This window comes from Ananas comosus, linkage group 1 (genome assembly GCF_001540865.1).
Source record: "Ananas comosus cultivar F153 linkage group 1, ASM154086v1, whole genome shotgun sequence".
Taxonomy (NCBI): Eukaryota; Viridiplantae; Streptophyta; class Magnoliopsida; order Poales; family Bromeliaceae; genus Ananas; species Ananas comosus.
The window spans coordinates 11,949,516-11,969,875 of NC_033621.1; the positions used below are offsets into that span (position 1 = coordinate 11,949,516).

General features: G+C 36.2%; 3 protein-coding genes across 3 annotated transcripts; 1 reads left to right on the forward strand and 2 right to left on the reverse strand.

Annotated features, from left to right (window-relative positions):
• On the forward strand, positions 5,378-12,831 carry LOC109717868 (chromatin assembly factor 1 subunit FSM). Its single transcript, XM_020243819.1, has 13 exons — positions 5,378-5,509; positions 6,167-7,014; positions 7,120-7,219; positions 8,377-8,524; positions 8,649-8,772; positions 9,055-9,419; positions 10,135-10,491; positions 10,818-10,899; positions 10,980-11,117; positions 11,323-11,730; positions 11,889-12,026; positions 12,191-12,236; positions 12,383-12,831. The coding sequence occupies exons 2-13, from the start codon at positions 6,382-6,384 to the stop codon at positions 12,556-12,558; spliced, it is 2,715 nt and encodes a 904-aa protein (XP_020099408.1). The 5' UTR covers positions 5,378-5,509; positions 6,167-6,381; the 3' UTR covers positions 12,559-12,831.
• On the reverse strand, positions 13,212-16,000 carry LOC109708932 (sister chromatid cohesion protein DCC1). The gene is made up of 3 exons (XM_020230886.1): positions 15,719-16,000; positions 14,193-15,104; positions 13,212-13,578 (listed from the first exon to the last, which is right to left on the reverse strand). The coding sequence occupies exons 1-3, from the start codon at positions 15,934-15,936 to the stop codon at positions 13,476-13,478; spliced, it is 1,233 nt and encodes a 410-aa protein (XP_020086475.1). The 5' UTR covers positions 15,937-16,000; the 3' UTR covers positions 13,212-13,475.
• On the reverse strand, positions 17,047-20,040 carry LOC109721169 (BTB/POZ domain-containing protein At4g01160-like). Its single transcript, XM_020248616.1, has 7 exons — positions 19,984-20,040; positions 19,174-19,364; positions 18,907-19,089; positions 18,594-18,718; positions 17,523-18,495; positions 17,365-17,391; positions 17,047-17,237 (listed from the first exon to the last, which is right to left on the reverse strand). Exons 2-5 carry the CDS (start codon positions 19,301-19,303, stop codon positions 17,524-17,526), a joined length of 1,410 nt encoding a protein of 469 aa, XP_020104205.1. The 5' UTR covers positions 19,304-19,364; positions 19,984-20,040; the 3' UTR covers positions 17,047-17,237; positions 17,365-17,391; position 17,523.

The following is a 20,360-nucleotide window of genomic DNA, read 5'->3' on the forward strand; positions in this document are numbered from 1 at the left end:
GAGTGGTTTGTTGAGCGGCGGATCCTGCGCGTCAGCATAGAGGCTCGGTGAGGACGGCGGTGTGGTTACGGGATTTGTGGTGGATCTGGTGGCTACGTGGGGATCGCATAGCATTACCCGAGTAGTAACCGCATTGTTGCGGAATTAGGGCCAAAGTATTCCTGGACATGGTCTACCACGTCATCTGTGGACCCACCAATTCTCCTTTTTAGCTATTTAACTTAATCAAACATTAAATCCACTTATTATTTTTATTATTACTACTTTTAAGGAGGGGGGCAGGGGACACTTAGCGGTCGTTTGGTTAGATGTAATTATAAATGCAGTGCAGTTAGAGATGTATGCAGTTGAAAATATAATAGTTATAACTATATAAATTTTGTTTAGTTAGATGTAGTAAAAGCGCTGTAAGTATAAATAATTTGTTTGGTTGCATGCAGTTGAGAAATAATTTTTAAAATTTTATTAGTTTATATATATGATGGTGAGATTACCTCCAATATATAAAAAAAAAAAAAATTCTTGTTTAAAAAATATTAAGGAGGTAAGCACGCCTTTTATTTAAAATTACTCTCTCCAACTACTATAATTAGAACTGCGGTCAATTTGAACGTAATTCGAACTGCTGCAATTGGGCCTCCTCTTGCAGTTCCTACTGCAGTAGTTGGAGTTAAATATATCAAAGCAAACACAAAATTTGTATTTACATGCAATTACAACTGCAGTGCAGTTGCAACTATATGCAACCAAACGGTCCCTTAGATTTTTGGGTAACTTAAAAAAAAAAAAATTGTAACCGCGAAAGACAGAATTTGATTTTTGATAGGTCTATTTAGCATTATTTCTATCCCTTTTCTTGACAGTAATAACAGTAATCTTGATGGTGTTTTTGGCAGTATCTATAGATAGAAAGAGAATACGACAATAATACTATCTATAGTACTGAAGCTCCGTTAGTATAGTCTTGTTTTTGATTTTATAATATTCATATTAACAATTGATACCGTTAAAAATAATATGGTGTATTTAAAGCTTTTAGAAATAAACTTTTATATTTTTTAGACATCATTTACTTTATGATCAAAATATTTTAAAATTGCCAATTTTTATTGGCTGTTATGACAAGTCTGATAATTTAACGGTGTGGAAGAATATAAATTTATTCAAATTTAATAAAACAAATTCTAAACTATCTTGTTCAAGGATAACATTCTTGATCTTGAATTTAAAAATCCTATCCTTAATTTTTAGAGATTATTTAATTTTTACTATTTATTTTGACATAATTTGCTTATTAAGTAAATAATGTCAAAAAAAAAAAAATTCCATTCCTAAAAACTTTTATATACCCTGAATCATATTAATTAATGTATATCGTTAATTTGAACATCCTAAAGTCAAAAACGAGACTATAACATCGAAGCCCTGATACTATAGATAGTAGAGAAGCATGTTCTAAACACACACACACATATTAGAGTTCGGCTATGGTTCTTTTAAAAGTACTAAGCAGTTTGTTCTTATAAATTTTCTGTCGTTGGATCTACCTTTTTGACTATTTTCACTCATTAAATTATATTATTCAACTAACTATCTATTCAATTCTAAGGGACCACTATTATCCTAACCGCACATTGCTTATCCAAGGGCCGAAAATCTATAAACACCAATAACTTGGTATTTTTAAAATTATTGGAGCTCAATTATATATATATAGAGAGAGAGAGAGAGAGAGAGAGAGTTGAGTTGGAATACTATTAATTAATAGCATTTGAACTCTTTTGTTATCGATTTTTTAACCGTTAAATCTATACTTTAACAATTCCACCATTTAGAGCATACTATTCAATCAACCATCGCTAAACCCGGACCACTATCATCCTAATCCTTCATCCAAGGATTAAAAACTCGATCGCAAAAGAGTTTAAATACTATTAATAGTATTTCATCCTAATTATATATTTATATATATTGACTATTTTTCTATGGCCAAAATAAATTTATTTGAGTTTTAAAAACGGAAGTTACAACTTATCAAATAATTAGAACTATGCATATATAATTTTTTTTTCTAACAATGTGCAGCTTATTAAATAATGTTGTATCCCCACCAACACCTCCATTTTTTATATAAAACTATCTAAAATTGTTCATATCCCCAGAAACAACTCAATTTTCATCCAAACACTATTTTTCTTATCCCCATACTTGTATCTATTCCTGTAATAGCTAGTTCTTGCTTATACCCGAACCAAACGGTACCTAAAAGAACAACCGGTCCATGAGTAATGTGGTGGACCTAGTCCATGCTAAAATCACCAAGTCCTTGCGAAGGAGATGGATCGAGAATTTTTTTTTTTTTTTTTTATTGCCGAATATTTGGTCACCGCAAAGGGAGAAGCTTCGATTCAAAGTCACAAACATTTACTATTTTTACCTTTGAAAGAGAAATATACAAAGTTTTTCCATATGTCACTCCATTTTTATTATTCTTAAAAAAAAAAAATCCCAATTTAGATGTGTTTCACTTTAATTAAAGACCACTTTCATTGGAAAAGAAAAGGTAAAACTTAGAGAAGTGAAATTTAAGCAAATCACTGATTAATTAGATACAATTTTTATTTTAATTAACTTAAATTAGGAAGGTCTTTACATTAGTTTTATCAAATTGAAACACACATGCATATATATTGTTCACTTCAAAAAAAAAAGGTGCATGAGTTCATTGTGGAGGCCATGCACTGGATTTCCTTCTAGAAACACCTAACTTCTAGAATCATTTTCTCAATTAAAAAAAAAATTTAAATTAACTTTTTTATTTTGAGGAAAGGGTAGCATGCTATCTACTTCATTTATTAGAAAGATGAACTAAGCAACAAGACTGTGGCTGCACAGGCCTCGGAGTGGGCGAAAAAAAAGAGAAGAAAAACACTAGTAATTATAACAGTGCCGATTTGCAGAAAGAAATTGCTCTCAACGATCCAGCAAATGTTTAATCTTATAGACTGCTATTAGTGAATTTGGCTGGGCCTTCCTAAATATCTTAAATAGACTTTTAGAGTTGGTCATGCCGTATCTTAAATTGACCATTAGCCACGTATATCAGTTTGATGTTTAAGTTTTTTTTAATGGTTCAATTATAAAGATTCTAAAATTACATGAATCTATTAAAATCCTTGAGTTATTTGAATTTCTCCATAATTCAATTATTAAAATTTTAAAATTATTTAAAACTTCGAATTCTACAGTTTTGTAATTCTATGAGAAATCCAAATTTATTTCTCAAACGTATGTTTTATTATTAGCTGTTTCACATGGTTTTTTTGGGATAATTGTCTAATATGCCTCCCAAACTTTGGAAATATCTCATTTATTCTTTTTTTTTTTTTCTTTCCAATATACGCCTCATATATTTTTTCGTTATTCCAAAATATTCCTTCAGTTACCACCCGTTAAGTTAACTTGGGTTAAACGTAAGTTAAATATTAATTTAAGGACAAATAATAAATGTTGGTGATAGTAGAAGAGTATATTGGAAAAGATCAAAAATCAAAATATTTTTTATACTCCTAACTTAAGGACAAATAAGAAAAGTCGTGATGGCTGAAGGGTATATTTGAAAGGGCAAAATAGTAATTTTATAGAGATAACAGTTATTATTAATAGTTCATTAACAAAAATTAACTCTAGGGGTATAATTAAAACAGGTTGGAACGTAAAAATGGTATATTTAATATTAGCCTTCTAAGAGGGGTAAATCAGAAAGTTGGAAATTTTTTAGGGGCATATAAGCAATTGCCCCATTTTTTTTAACCAAATATGAATTTTATTTGTGTTAAACAGGATTTTTTTTTAATTCTAATTTTTTTCACTTCGTTTTAAGACAAAACGTGCATGCTTCTGCTAGTTTTATTTTATATAAAAGAACAAAAAAATTATTAGATGTGTCAATTTTTTTCTAATAATACTGCTATATTTTTTAAAATACAACTATACATTAATAAATGCCTTTATAAATTCTTATTCAATTTTAAATTTTTAATAAATTTTAACTAATCAACTAACATAATTTAAGTCATTCGAATTAATTTATCTTAAATTAAATACATAAGCCAAAATTGATTAAACTTGCTGTAATCCTTTTTTCCGCCATATTATTATATATGATTATGAAAGTTAATGGGAGTAGATTATGGGTCAAGGTCGTGTAAGTTGTTTAAATATTTTTTTGGAAAAACTTTAAAAACCCTCCTGTGGTTTCATACTTTTTTATTTTAGTACCCTATGATTTAAAGTGTATCAAGTTAGTATCCTGTGGTTTCTTACTTTATCACTTTAATACCATGTGGTTTAAAGTGTATCAAGTTAGTAACCTGTGGTTTTGCACTTTATCACTTTAGTACCCTGTGGTTTCACACTTTATCACTTTAGTACCCTATAGTTTAACAAACCACATGATATTAACTTGATACAAAATTAAAATCACACGGTACTAAAGTGATAAAGTGCAAAACCACAGGGTACTAACTTGATCCACTTTAAACCACAGGGTACTAAAGTGATAAAGTGAGAAACCACAGGATACTAACTTGATACATTTTAAACCACAAGGTAATAAAGTGAAAAAAATTGAAACTACAAAGGGAGGTTTTTGTAGTTTTCCCTTTTTTAAATAATTGCGCACCGTTTAAATTTTAAATTTTGCTCTACAATAAACTTATTCAACGGTTACGATCTAATAGCAACGTTATAGTTTATTGAAAAAACTTCAAAAACCCCCCCGTGGTTTCCTGGTTTCTCACTTTGCCCTTCTGTGGTTTAAAATGTATCAATTTGCCCCCCCCTGTAGTTTCTTTTTTCTCTTTTTCTTATCAATTTTATTATTTTATTTTTCTTAAATCAGTGATAAAGTTCAAATTAAAGGGTACTAAAGTGAATATTTGATAAATCTAGATGGATATCTGAAGTTTTTTGTATATAATTTAATGAAATATTAACAAAAAAACTAGCAAAAAGATAAAAACGAAATCACAGGGGGTAATTTGATACATTTTAAATCACATGGGGGTAAAGTGAGAAACTAGGAAATCACAGGGGGGATTTTTGAAGTTTTCCCCAGTTTATTCTCCTCCGCGAGTTCAATCTACGGAGGCATTTTCCGGAGAAAATTGCACCGAGCCAAAACTTCGTAATTGGCGGGAACACAATTGCACGAAAAGCATCGCCACGCGCGCCACGGAGTTTCAATCCAACGGATACTAACGCTCCATCACCCATCCTGTCACATCGCTTAATCTCGACCGTCCGATCTCGCTCCGAGTTTGAGGGGCTTTATTGACATTGTGGTCGCGTCTCTTCTTCTTCGTCGCAACAGTGGAGGAGTTAAAGACAAGGGTGAATTGGGATTTGGGGGTAAAAAAGGGGGGAGCTCCTTCTCAAATCCTCGCCAATTTCGATCGAGAATATCGTTCTGCATGGGGATTTGATCTATTCGGAGGTCGATCGGAAGGTAATTGTTGTCGATTTTTTTTTTTTTTCTGGAGAAATTGGTAGCACGCTACCTGCTTCATTCAACGAATAGGTAGTTGTCATTATATAATTTCTTACAATGTCTAGAACCACTTTTAGGCGGAATCCGAGGTTACAGTACACGAGGAAAAAAAAAGGGGAAATGGATCGCAGAGGGTTAGCTAAAACCCTAGAAAAACCTCCAATTTGGCGAAGAAATGTTCAATATTCGTGCTGATTACTGAAGAAATTAGAAAAGTTTCCAACTTTTAGCTCACTAAATCGTTGCAAACGCAATCCTAGGGCTCCATTTTTTTTGGAACGTTGCTGGGATTCTTAATGGACGGTGTTGCGCTCCTTGGTACTATTCGATCCGAAGACCTGGATCGCAGCGAGGACGATAGAGACTCCATGGTCGTCGATACGGCTCCAAATCATGCATTAGATCAATCGAGATCGAATGCCGAGGGTCTTGTTGTTCTTAANTTAGCTTGGTAGAAATGGGGAAATGGAAACCTAATGGCTTGTTTTCTACTCGATTTGTGCTCATTTATTTTTCGTCCCATCGGAAATGCGATTTTTTGCATTGATTTTGATGGTTGTGAAGCCCTTGATTCAGCGGCGTTTGCTAAACTTTTTTTTTTCTTTCCTTTTCTAGGCGGAATCCGAGGTTACAGTACACGAGAAAAAAAAAGTGGAAGTAGATCGCAGAGGGTTAGCTAAAACCCTAGAAAAACATCCAATTGGCGAAGAAATGTCCAATATTCGTGCTGATTACTGAAGAAATTAGAAAAGTTTCCAACTTTAGCTCACTAAATCGTTGCAAACGCATTCCTAGGGCTCCATTTTTCTGGATCGTAGCTGGGATTCTTAATGGACGGTGTTGCGCTCCTTGGTACCATTCGATCCGAAGACCTGGATCGCAGCGAGGACGATAGAGACTCCATGGTTGTCGATACGGCTCCAAATCACGCATTAGATCAATCGAGATCGAATGCCGAGGGTCTCGTTGTTCTTAATTGTGTCCCCGAAGTCGACGAGGATTTGATGAGTGTTGATGCTTCTCCTATGGAATCTGTAGCACAGTCAAAAGATACATCAAAGGATAATGATAAGGGAGTTAAGAAACAGTTGAAGAGGAAGAGAGCTTCAATTGACTCCGATTTGATAGGCAAGGATAAAGAAGCTCTGATCACACAGCTTCACCAGGAGCTTGAGGGGTTGTTTGAATACTATAAGAAGGTTTCGGGACTTAAGATAAGTTTAGAAGAGTATGGGCACCTGTCGAACAATTCGATGATTGCTTGCTTGCTAGAAGAGAGCAATCTTTCGTTTTCCAAGTTGGTGGAGGAGATTTATGAGAAGTTGAAGGCGAGAGACGGGGTTATGTTGGCTTCGGTGCGTAGTTCCGTGCTTTTTGTTGGGCAGAGATCAATGTATGGGACATCTAATGCAGATACTGATGTATTGGAAGATGAGTCCGAATCATGCCTTTGGTGTTGGGAGGTAAATTCGTAGAGTTTTTGTTGATTCTTTCCAGTTTACTTTTCTTTTTGTTATGCATGTGGAATGTATTATTTTGTTGATTTCTTAGTGTTGCTTCTTGAATAGACGAGGGATTGGAAGCTGTTACCTGCGAGCCTACGTGGCACTTTGAATATCCGTCGCACGGCTCGGAAGAAAATTCATGACAGGATTTCTGCTATTTCTGGTAAGGCCATCGTTAGTTTGATCACTTTTTAGAAAGTTTTGAATTGCAGTTGCCGCCCAAAAAATCATCATGCGGCAAATCCTCATTTTTATTTTAGTTATTTATCATGTGGCACGATAGACGATGATATATTTCCTTTTTTAAGAAAGCTATGGTCTTATTGATTTGTTTGTTTGGGTTCTGCGGCTTATTAATTTTTACAAACCAAATAGGACCATTGAACTTCACTTGAAGAGGATAGATGTTTCTATTATCTAGTTAGGAAAGATGTATAATTTTGAACATTTAGTAACTACTGATCAATACGGTTAGGAAGTAGGCAGTAATTATGTTTCTCTGTTTATAAGGGGAACATCAGTTCTTTTTTTTCTTTTTTTCTTTTTTTTTTTTTGGGGTGGGAGTTGGAATAGGGGAGGAGGGGAGGTTGAGGGGAGAAAGTGAAGAATTCAAAGTTTTGATTTCTTTCTCCTTTTGTTTGTGTATAAATTCGCAACCAATGGTTGCTTCGAATAGCCATCTACTTCAGACAAGAAGGAAAGAAACCTGCTTGCTTATATAGTTTTCCTGTATGAATGAAACTTAGGCATAGCCCCTATAGTTTAATAAGGAAAAAAGGAAAGAGTAGTTATGTAGTAATCTTTCTATTCTTTATGATGGTCAGAAATTGTGTTACAAAGTCTTTCACCCTATGGTCTCAAAGCCGCTGGTTGTCCGATTTATCGAGAAAATATTATATGTTTAATTTCACAACGGGTAATTATTAGAGAAAATTATAATACTCCTGAAGAAGTGTCCGCATGAAATTGCCAGCATATGAACTTCTTGGTTCCTTATAATAAAGTCCAAGGGAGAATATTCTCGACTATCACATTTACATCATCTGCTAGCGTATGGGCTGCCTTTTATACTGTATAAAAGTGCAAGGTCTCGCATTATCTTAGTTCCTGGCCCTACAGGACTGTGATTCTACTGTGCATGATTTTATCTGATGATAAAGTGTGTCATAGACCCCATAGTAACGGGACCTAAACCTTTTCTAAATATGTGGTAACAGTGTGTGCCTACTTTTCCATTACATTACTGTTATCTTTTACATTTAAGAGAAAGAAAGAAAAACCTTTTTATCGCCAGTGCTAATTTATTTTTGTTATTTGCAGCAACTTTGTCTATACTTGCAAATTTAGAAGGTTGTCATGGTGGGAGAAGTGATTTCACTAAAGCATCTGTAAAACTTGGGAAAGCATTAAACCTCGACGGAATTCAATCTTTGGTAGAATGTTTGGAAAAGAAGAACGGTGCTGAAATGTATACATCTGGGAGCTGTTGTTTCTGATAAATTAAATACTGTCTTCACACTCCCTCTATATCTATTTGTTTTCCCTCAACTGAAATTCTAATCCTGATGTTATTATCCTTTTTGTCATGTAAGGGCCGAGAGAGATGCCAAACTAAAAGAAAAAGAGTTGATCAAAGAGGCAGAGAGAAATAAGCGGAATGCCGAGAAAGAAAAGAAGAAAGTTGAACGTGAGATTCAGAAAGAGAAATTGCATGCTGTGAGTTACTTTTTCTACCTTCTGTTGCTTACAAATTTAAGGCATCAAGATAAATATTCTTCTTGGAACCTCATAAAATTATTCTAACAGCGAACAACCTAATAGTCGGCTATGTAGACAAATTACATGCATGCTTACGAATAGGGCACTTTGATACATAAAATATGATTCATACTTGCAGATTTTCATAAAGTGGTTTTGTCTCTCTTTTTTGGACCTATTAAAGTTGTTCTACTGTTTCATATTCTCCATTGTGTATATTTTTTAATTGATGAATTGCAGGAAAAGGAGGCAAAACGTTTGCAAGAAGCAGCCGAAAAGGAAGCAAAACGTCATGAGAAAGAAGAAGCAGAACTGAAAAAGCAACTAAAGAAGCAACAAGAAGAAGCAGAGAGGGAGCAAAAGCGCCGTGAGAAGGAAGAAGCAGAATTGAGGAAGACACTCCGCATGCAGAAGCAGGCAAATATGATGGAGCGGTTTCTTAAGAAGAGTAAAATGAATTCAGATAACCCTAATGATCGAGTCTCTACTAAGGGCCGCATTGTTGATTCTGCTTTGAAAAATGAAGAGGCAAATAATTCGGCTACATCATCCATGGACCATACCTTTTCTCACCAAGATGCTTGCGCTTTGGAGGATCTTTGGAGGTAAGTAACAGCCTACTCTGCTGCAACAATTTACCTTTTTTATATAAGATGTTCTTGTACTTTAGTGGGATAAGTTTGTCCTTCCGCTACAAAACTCAGTATTAATAACTGAAATTTCCACAGATATGCGGTTAGTAAATAGAAGAGAGCACGTCCCCCCTCTTTCTAAACTTAGAAGAAAATGGGAATTTTGTTGAGTTCAATTAAATATTCTTTTAAGCGGAAAATAATCTGCAGGTGGTCTTGCATTTGGCAGGAATATTTGTGGGGTTATATGTGTGTTTCATAAAATAAATTGCTATGTAGTACGTAAGAAAGAAGTAGAAATAAACACGGTAGATATTAAGGAAACGCATGGAAGAATTAAGAAGAAAATGGAAAATTTGTAACTCTCGACTTTGTGGGCCTACTTAATTCATCGTAGGACATTTTAACATTATAATGTGAGAATCTCAAGTCCCTTATTGCCTGAAGTACATTTTCAATACAAAAATAATAAATAATAAAGATTTATTTGTCAAAATTTGACATTCAAGTATGAAGTGACTAATTAGAGGCTTGTGATGCAAGGCAGTAGGCATTTTTATGCCCTCGTGTGGCTTTTAGTCATATCCAGATGTGGTATATGTGAGGTGGTCAAGTGACCACATCAGCATATGCATGCCATTTTGATGTTGTTGATGATCATGACACTGACCGTGCGTCTCAATTTCAGGTTTCATGTCGCTGGCTGGAAAAAGTTATCTTGTAACCGATTATCTAGATGGGGTGTTAGGCGCAAGCCTAAAACTGAGTTGTTGAAGGAGCTTAAGCTGCAAAAATGCTCCGAGGCTGGGTTCCATGAAAAATCTGCAGCTCCAAATAAAGAACTCTCTAAAGATAATGTGAATCGTGCAAATGAACTAAGCTATGATAAGCTTGTGGATGAATTCGAAATATCACTCTCAAACAACATGCCATGCCATGATGGGAATAATGCTGCCCCAGCACTCATTCTGTTGGTAAAGAGAAAGCTTTTACAGTTTGACAAAAGTTGCAGGCCAGCGTATTATGGCACTTGGAGCAAGAAAAGGTTAACTTCTTTACCGGATATTTTGACATGTTGTGTATTTGCCCTTGACCATGTTTCTAGGGTCTGTTTGGCCCTGCTGAAGCTTTGCTAGAAGCAATGTTTGAGTAAGGTTGTTTAAAGAAGATTTAATAATTTTCAATAACAATCCCTCCAACAGCTTCTTGCTGGTTCAAATGCAGAACCTTAGATTTGAGCTTTTGCTTTTGGGATGCAATAAATTGGAGCTTTTGTTTGGCACAACTTACTACTGCTTCTCCCATTAGAGTAGAGAAGCTTCTGCAAAAGCCAGACCAAAGAAGCACTAATTTGTATTTCGCATATTGCAGTGGTGTTGTTGGACCAAGACATCCCTTTAAGAAGGACCCTGATTTGGATTACGACGCTGATAGTGATGAAGAATGGGAAGAGGTACATATCTCTGTTCTTCCTTGTTTGTTTTGTAAGAGAGATCGCACCATTATCTCATTATTATCTCCTCTTTTGTACAGGAGGATCCTGGTGAAAGTCTCTCCGATTGTGAGAAAGATAATGAGGAAAGTTTGGAGGATGAAAATTCTAAGGTTGCAGATGAAGAAGAGAGCGAAGACAGCTTTGTTGTGCCTGATGGTTATCTCTCTGAAAATGAGGTATGCACTGGCTATAATGAAGCTGACCTTCTACAATTTTTTCTATATACTCAGTACATGATGGGGCATGAACACGCACTACTGTTTTTATTCATCTATTGCAGTGTCCAAGCAGTTGAGCATTTCAATAGATGAGGATGTTTTTCACAACTCTGCTTAATGTTGATATCTACTTGTACTTGAAAAGTTAATTTATTATATGCAGGGAGTTCAAGTTGACTGTTTAGTAGGCAGCAAAGAAGATGAAGCCAGCAGCACATCTTGCGGGCCAGCTGCTGAAGTTGAGGAAATTGAACCTTTAATTCGACAGCAGAAAATTCTCAATAAATTAACCGAGCAGGCTCTTAGGAAGTCCCAGCCGCTGGTGATATTCAACCTAAATCATGAGAAAGCCAAATTAATGGTGGCTGAGGATCTTGTAGGGATTGCTAAGCTCGAGCACATTTGCTTGCATGCTCTTTCCATGCAAGCCTTTCATGGAAGCCCGATTATTGATTTGTCTTTTAATGACAATTTGTTACCCAAGGACCAAGAGATTTGCTCATCAAATAGCAAGCATAGCCACACTCCGACAACCACATCACCCATTCCAGATTCAGATTTGCCAGAAATAGTAAGTGGGTCAAGAGATATTCAAATATAAAAGAGAAGTAATTTTTTGTTATATGTTGTTATTTGGCATTGGCACTAATTTCTTTTTGTTGTTTCACTTATAACCATCCATTTAGATGATAATCATTTTTTTTTCATGGATGTCTTATTTGATCACAGGTAAGGCTGATTCGATCTTGTCCGCATGGGTTGAATAAGTTGGTTGACTTGATACAGCAACATTTCCCGAGCTTCACTAAGTCGCTATTGAAAAGTAGAGTGCGAGAGATAGCTGACTTTGCTGATAGTCGCTGGAAGGTAAGTTGACAATGGTTTTTATTCAATAAGTGCATGATAAACCCCAAAAAATGAAACTGGTAGCTGATTTTATTTCAAAAACCTAGGAACTAAACGTTGTATTTTTACCTACATAAAATGGGCTATTTTGTTATGTATCACGGTCATCTGTTGCTTCTGTGCAGGTTAAGAAGGAAGTATTGGACAAACTTGGTTTATCAACCTCCCCAGGTAATTTAGTTATCTAATTCGGTATGGTACATAGAATGGTCACTTCAACAAATGCGACCAAATGAATGGAAATGTCTAAAACTTTGCAAATACCAGATAACAACATTGATAGTCTTAAGCTTCCCCCCCCCCCCTCCTCTTGACAGAAAATGCTGGAAGAGCCAAAGGAATAGCTATGTACTTCTCGAAACGTTGTTTACCTCCGGAAGGTGAGTCCATGAAAGCTTCGGAATCTTCGCCACAGCGATGCTCAAAGTCAAAAGAGCATCACAACACTTGTAGCCGCATACATGAAACTGGAGTAGAGCACTCTTTAAGCTAAACCCTGCTGTGCTAAATATTTTGGAGGTGTTTTTGTTTTCTCTTGTGACCGGCCCTGTTTTTCGTGTTATTGTATCCCTATGATCCATAGTTCCCAAAGATATAGTTTGTCATGCGCCGGCACTTTTGTTTGGGTGAATGGGGTATATATAAATCTAGGAATGTCATATTTTGTTGGTAAAAATTGGACTGATGTAAAAGATGTAACATTGGTAAGTAGATCTTATCTGAATGGCAGTTGAATGTGTTTGGTTTTGAGATTCTCAAAGCTTTATAATTCAATATTGTAGAAGTTTGCTTGTGCAGGTGTTTTGCATCCTTTCATTTATTTAGGACTTGGTGCAAAGTACATATCAAGTTATACTCTTCTGCTAATTCGAACTATGCACTCTTAAAGAGCGCCATTTTCTATTTGCAAATGGTTAGACACAGTGGAAAGTTTTATTTGCGATGAGGTTTTAACTATTACTACAGTTGGCCGATACATTTTAGTGTAGGTGGACAAGGTACTCGGAGAAGCCTAAGGGCTATGTCGGTCTCTACGAGCGGTTGTCGGTCTCTACGAGCGGAGTAAATTTATCAAACAGCAGAGTTGTTGAAGCTATGAAGCTACTGGTGTCAAAGTATATACCATATAAGAAGGATTTTGTTAGGAACCTGAAGAGGTCAAACCCTCAAACAATTTTTCAGAATAAGATTGTACAATAAGAGTGTTATTACAGCAATTTAACATCATGGATGCTTAAGGGAACACCTCAACAGAAAAGCTGCGACTCGACATTCCAAATGGCACTGTAGGCCTCAAACATATTACAAAGAACAATAAAGCACTTTTGAATAACTGCATTACCAGGAACTCAACAAGAAGCGTTGGCTGGAAATCTGAGAGCTGACGGTGAGAGCAAAAGACTGGGCAGCTTATCTTGCGCTAAAAATGGGTTCAACATCCGCACTTGGTTGTGTTCTTCGAGTATGCTTGATAAGCAAACCTTCTAAAGAAAGACCCGGCACTCTCAAATCCCTGGGGGAAAAAAAAAGTGATATTGTTTAAAACCTAATGATAACAATTCGACGAGCAGAACAATCATACTGGAAAAGGAACACAAAAATAGAAAAGGAAAGAGACCTTTCACTGTATATGCTCGTAAGAATACAAGCATGTATACATATTGGAAGTTACTGTTTGAGCCTATAACTTATAGAAAATCTTGTATTTGAATCTATACCCTCAAAATTTGGAAATTATGTCAATATGCATACATGAATACATGCATGTATACATATTGGAAATTGCAGGTCGCTCAAGCATTTTATTGGTGACACTTTTGAGTCTGAAATCTCGCATTTTCAGCACGGAAAACTCTTAAACAGAGTGACATGTACACAAACATGGACCAAAACTCACATCCTCAGCACCAAAACCTCTCAAGCAATGGGGAACACAGAGTATTATATCTAAAGGTATAAAAATATTTTAACTTTCAAGAGGTATAGATTCAGATATATTCTAGTGTTTACGGAATTACGGATATGGAGACAGCATCTAATTCTTGATGGGTATTCATACATATATGTGTATTTTTAAGGACTTTTATGTGCACAAATCTAAGAAAGAAATTCCCAGACAATGTTCACCTTATGTATGGCTCCAAATCTTTCCACTCCCACTTTGGCCGCTCCTGGAAAAGTGCTGCGAAACGCTCAGCTGGAGTTGACGGAAGAGCTGCAACACTGAAAGCACGAACCCAAGTTTCGACTCCAATCTTTTCATACAACACTTCTCCCTCGAGCATTCGCAGTTCAGCATGCATCACCGAAGGAATGCTTCTCATCCATTTCTCCATGAAACTCTCCATCTTCATCTTCCCTCCATCCAAAGCTTCTTTGGCAAATTGCAAACATACCTTCTTCTCATCTAGGCTCCACAAGTTGTTTCCTTCCACCCTGCTTCCAAATGTTTCAAGACAATGGAGAACAATTCTTTGGGGAAAGCCATCTGACTCCATGACGACTGCTACATTATCTTCCTCGAGGGCATTTAAAGGCCATTCATGCAAGACTGAGTTGTTTAATATCACCTTTAGGACCAAATTCATGGATTTCGAATCCACTATCCGCAAGAACCCATCAATCTCAACAGCTGAAAGGGCCTTTAATCCATCTCTCAGCTCCTCTTCGCTAGCCTGAATCTGTTCTAAAAGACCTTTATATGTATAAAGGTCCCTATCGTATTGTAAATCGTCTTCTAGATCTTCATCTAGTCTATAAGGCCTCTTGGTTAGAAGCAGGTTCAACTTGTCAAGCCTCGGGGCAGCGTGGACTAATTCGATGTTTCCTGGAGCGACTTTGAATACTGATGCGACTACATCAGGAGTATCTATGGAATTTCCATTGCTGTCGGTCATCACATCATTTGCGATTAGAGGGGTAGATTTTCCAGGTGGTATGAGAAACACCGAGTTCGATGTACCTACAAACTTCATGGCGTATGTAGCGGAAGGCGTGCATAGAACGGCTTCCTCATCAGGCTGCCCGCGAACGACCACCCTTGATAATAACAATAGCAATCAGGAAAAACAGCAAACTAAAAGCCCAAGCACATTTTACTGGTATAATCATCTCCTCTAAGTAAATCATAAATTTCATCATGTCAAAAGGCATTTCAAACTGATATAGAGACTTGAGTTTAATTTTGATAAATCAAGTAAAAGAAAACTATACTTCGCAAAAATGTTTTGGCCATTTTGAAATAGCCCCTCCAACTTGTTTTGTTGTTGTTGTTGTTGTTGTTGTTGTTGTTGTTGTTTATTTTTTGATTGCTGACCCCCAATCAAGTTGCGGATTCAATAAATTTAAAAGCAACTCTTAGCTATCAATCATTAATCCTTAACCAAATCTACAATTCCATTAGCACAAGAGCCGTTCCAAACAGTTAAATTTGACACACTCGTAGTAGAATATAATGAAATCCCTAATTAATTGGTAAATGATATCGTGAATCAAGAGAATCAAAAGTAAACGAGAGTCATTAATTGCCGAAACCCTAACTTCAAAGTGAACGAAACTAAAATGGATTAAGCACAAGCACGTGAACAAATCAGAGGAAACAATAGATATCAGATCAAAAAGTTAGGGTTTTTATAGGGGGAGAAAAGGATCACCGGTGGTGGAGAACATCGGGGAGGAGCTCGTCGTCGACCTCGAGGAGGAGGAGATCATCGTGGGATCCGAAGAGTGAGTGGTAGCGAATGGAGATCGAGGAGCCCTCCGCGGTGAGCTTAAGCACCGAATCCGCTCCTCCTCCCCACGCCTCCTCCTCCTCCTCCTCCTCCCCCGCCGCGTCCTCGCCATTGATCTCCTTCTCCCTCTTCCTCTCCATCTCTCTCTCTCTCTCTCTCTCTCTCTCGCGCGCGCGCGCGCGTGCGCACGTTTTATGTGTTAGGGTTTTTGGCGCCGCGCGCGCTCTTTTTGATTTTCGGGGGCCAATTTTGCACTCCGATCCATTAAATTTCCTATAATTCGATCCGTTTAATTTTTAAGTCAACTGTTCCTCTGTCATAATTACTTATAATTTTAAATTCTACCTTAGTTTAAAATCATCGTTAGCATATATTACATATAAATATATAAATAAATATGAAAAATTTCTATTTATACACCTCTTAGATATATATCTTATAGACTTACGCTATTTTAATCAAAAGGTTTACAAAATTTTACACAAATTAGATTATTTTAAAAAATATATACAACAAAGAGGCTAGAGTGTAAACTCTTTATGATTTCTAAGGAAGTTATATATAAAACCTGTAAATTTAAATTTTGAAATTGCCTTGATAATGAATAGTCTAGAGAATTACAAGCATAGATATGTTATTTGATACACATGTTCAAAATTTCTAATAATCTATGCACAAACTTTCTAAATATGATGATAAATAAAGATCGACTACATTGGATTAGATTCTCTAGTCGATTAGATTAGGTATTTCTAAACCAGCTTAGATTAATCACATTGAATCTAATCAGAAATATTCTGACAAATAATAATACTAAGTCAAAATTATTTTATATTTATACGAATAGATCCTTCTAGATTTGATTAAGAGAAATATAAATTAGATCAGATTAGATAGTTTAAATATAGAGACTATGTCAGATTAGCTTATCTAGATCATGTTGGCTTAAATGGGCCAGCATCCTGTCCTGTGGCGGGAGGCCATGTGGGCCGAGTCATGTTCGAAATGGCGTGAGGCTGGGTTGGGCCGAGTCATGTTCGAAGTGGCGTGAGGCCAGGTGGGCCGAGTCACAATCGAGACCCGTGGGCGCTGTTTCTGTACACTTTTAAGTGAATTGGTTGCGTATTTCTAATAGCTCGAGCTTTTGGAATTAATGGTTAGCGCCAACGATCCGACAGATCAGACTAGGTAATTCTAGATTGGTTTAAAATCAAATTTAAAGAATAGAGAGAAGAAAGGAAGTAGAAAGAGAATAGTGGTAAATTTGGTATATTGTATCAGCTGGTAAATCATGAATTAGGAGGAGAACACAAATCTGTTAAGAGGAAAAAAACTAGATCGTATCAGCTGGTAAATCATCTGTGAATTAGGAGGAGAACACAAAAGACCAGCATTGTCTCTGCTTAAGATGCACTCCTGGGAAACATCTGGTGCATTCTATCTGAAAGAGAGAAACAAAAACAAAAACAAAAGATGAATTAGAAAGAGAAAAGCAGTGAATCATCTGGTACAATAGAAGGAGAAAAGTAAAAAATTATTGGCGCAAACTCGCTGCTTAAGATGCACACCCTCTGGTAAATCTTCTTGTGCATGGTCTGCTTAAGATGAAAAAAAGAAAGTAAAAACAAAGATGAAAACAAAGGATGAAAACAAAACACAATTTATCTGCAACAATTTTAAGACATGTTTTCATTTTAAGATAAACGGGAACAGGGATGAAACTTACTTTAAAAATCACACAACGGAGATCGGAAAGCCTTGATCTCCACGTTCACATAGAGATAGCCATGATGCAAATGTGGCTCATCGAGTTCCAATAGGCCCTCCCATGGAAGTAAATTCTCATATTTATTTTCGGATTCAATCTCCAATTCCAATTTCCACTCCTTCTTATCGCCGTTACGTACCCAAGCCGTGCAAACATATATCATATTTGACGAGGGACGAATCACTTTCTTTACCGACAATCCAAAATATTCGTCTCCTGCATCACCCGCACGACCAAACTGAAGAACAAGAGCTCCACCAAAAAAAGGAAATTGCTCTGTTCGAAGCGGTAACAGATTAAAAACTTGATTTCCAGAGAGTTCGACGAAAATGCTACGAGAATGAAGTGTCTCCACCATTCGTAGAGGTACAGTTTTATACTGGCGCATCCTCTTCTGTGGGGGTAGAGACCGCAAATTCGGTATAGACTTCTTATAAACTTTTGCCTCGGATACGGCCCTCTCAGTAAAGCTTCTTGAAAACAACATCTCATCCTCATTTAAAATCTTCTCCAACTTGTCTAGTGACATGTAATTAAATCTAATTACACCAGTTCGTCCCATAAAATCTAACTCCCATACCTCAGAGCGCGTTTGACCTCGATACATGTCCGCAGTCCATCGGACCAAAAATTGATAGACTGTATCTTCCGACTGCACAGTGACAGCATCGTCAGCGAGTACACCCATCACTGCACTATATGGGATAGTTGCCAGTTGCCCCATTAGATCTTCATACGTATAAAAAACTCGTTCCATCACATTTTTTATAAGAAAATTTACTTCCCATTTGGTGGCAGCCGCTACTAGACGAGGCAAATCCTGCACGTTAATTGTTGTTAAATCTGCAAGCCTATGCAGAATCTTCATAATTTTTCTGAAGCTTAATTCTTCTGATCTTTTCATTAGAAGAGTGATGATATTTCTTCTTGCCTGATCCTCGCCAAAATAGGTGACAGAAAAAAAAAGTTAGCAATAGGCACAATAAGATAGATATTTTAAATATTTACATAAATTTTTGAATTCCCAACCTTTCGAATTATCCCCTCCAGTTTAGTTTCGTTCAGATTTTCCGTACGCACGTTATACCACACTTCAGTTGCTCCAGTTGGAGCTTGAGAGAATGTAGAATCGTATATTATAAGATTTTGATCATCTACGAAATAATACATATCAATAGTTAAAATAATTGAACAAAAGATAATTCGGTAAAATATTCTGTACAGTTTACAATAGAACAATTGATAATAATGTTCAGCACAAACTCTAGACGTGAACAGAATCAAGAGTTAAAAAGGATAATAATAAATAAAATCGCAACAAGAATTTAAGACTCATACTCACCCTCGCCTTCCTGATTTATATTTTCCGGTGCATCATCTTGAATGAGTATGATTCGGAAATAGAACTCGGCACTACTATGAAAAGGGAATGCGGTTCTCAACTTTTCTGCTAAATCAACGTCGACTGCATTGAATGATTGATCAGAATCATAGAATATGTCGTCGTCGTCGTCATGTTCTCCTTCTGTTGAAATAACAAGGAGAATTAGATATGTCAGGGTAAACAAAATTATCCCAACAAAAAAAAAGGGAATTTTTTTTTTTTTACCTTCTTCAAGTTCAGCGTCTTCATTTTCAGATGTCATCGATTCCTCATGTCCAGACTCTTCACTTTCAGATGTCATAGATTCCTCAAGTCCACGCTCTTCACTTTCAGACGACATCAATTCCACTTTCATCGATTACCGACACCATTTTATTCCAGCGCCGACGATAATTAAGCAGCTGAAACCTAAAGACCTACCATGCAGCAAGTGGCCAAAAAAGGCTATTCCTCATCCGATGTAAACACGCGCGATATATTACTAAATGATCCTGCATTAATTGTGCAGAATAATTCTACATTGCACAGAAACGTGAAAAAGGGAAACCTAACAAAAGAAATTTCCAAGAAAAAGAACTACAAAAAGGAAATAGGTCACAAACTTCACTGATCAGTCTCGTTTAATTTATACCAAATCATTCATAAATATTTAACTTCTGCTTCAAAGTTAATCAGAAACCCTACTTCCTATGGAACATTCATTAAAGAATCTCCACATTCCCAGTAAAGAACAAGCAATAATTCACACCAAAATAGAGAGCCATCGGAGAGAAAAACTCTGTAAATACTACATTCTTTGCCTCTTCTTCAATTCTAACGCATTTGAAACTAAAATTACGAGATCAAAACAGATTATAGAAGCATTACCACTAAACAGACCAATGAATATGTGATAGCGCCGATTTAAACCCTATTAACAAGATCAAATAGCTGAGGACGCATAGAAAAATGGAACCGTAGCCAAGAACATAACTCTAGAGATCGAAATCTACGATGAACAATGCAAAAAAAATCATGAGACGGATCAATTCCTACCCAATTCAGCTCCTAATCCTTCGAAATTGCGACGTGAGGAAGAAGAAGAACAAGGAGAGTAAAATGAGAGGGAGTGTGAGTGCTCAGAGCGCAAGGGAGACATATATATACGCAAATGAGAAATGCTAAGATTAGTCCCTAGAAGATTCTCATATTACGGATTGGTCCTTGTATTTTAAACCTAGAAAACGTGTGAAATGCATGATTTCTACAACAAAGAGTAAAATTTTAAAAATTAATTTCGTACGTCAATTTTAATAACTTAACGAATTTTATTATATTATAATTATGGAAAAACTTCAAAACCCCCCCTGTGGTTTCGAAGTTTCTCACTTTAGTACCATGTGATTTAAAATGTATCAATTTGCCCCCCTCTG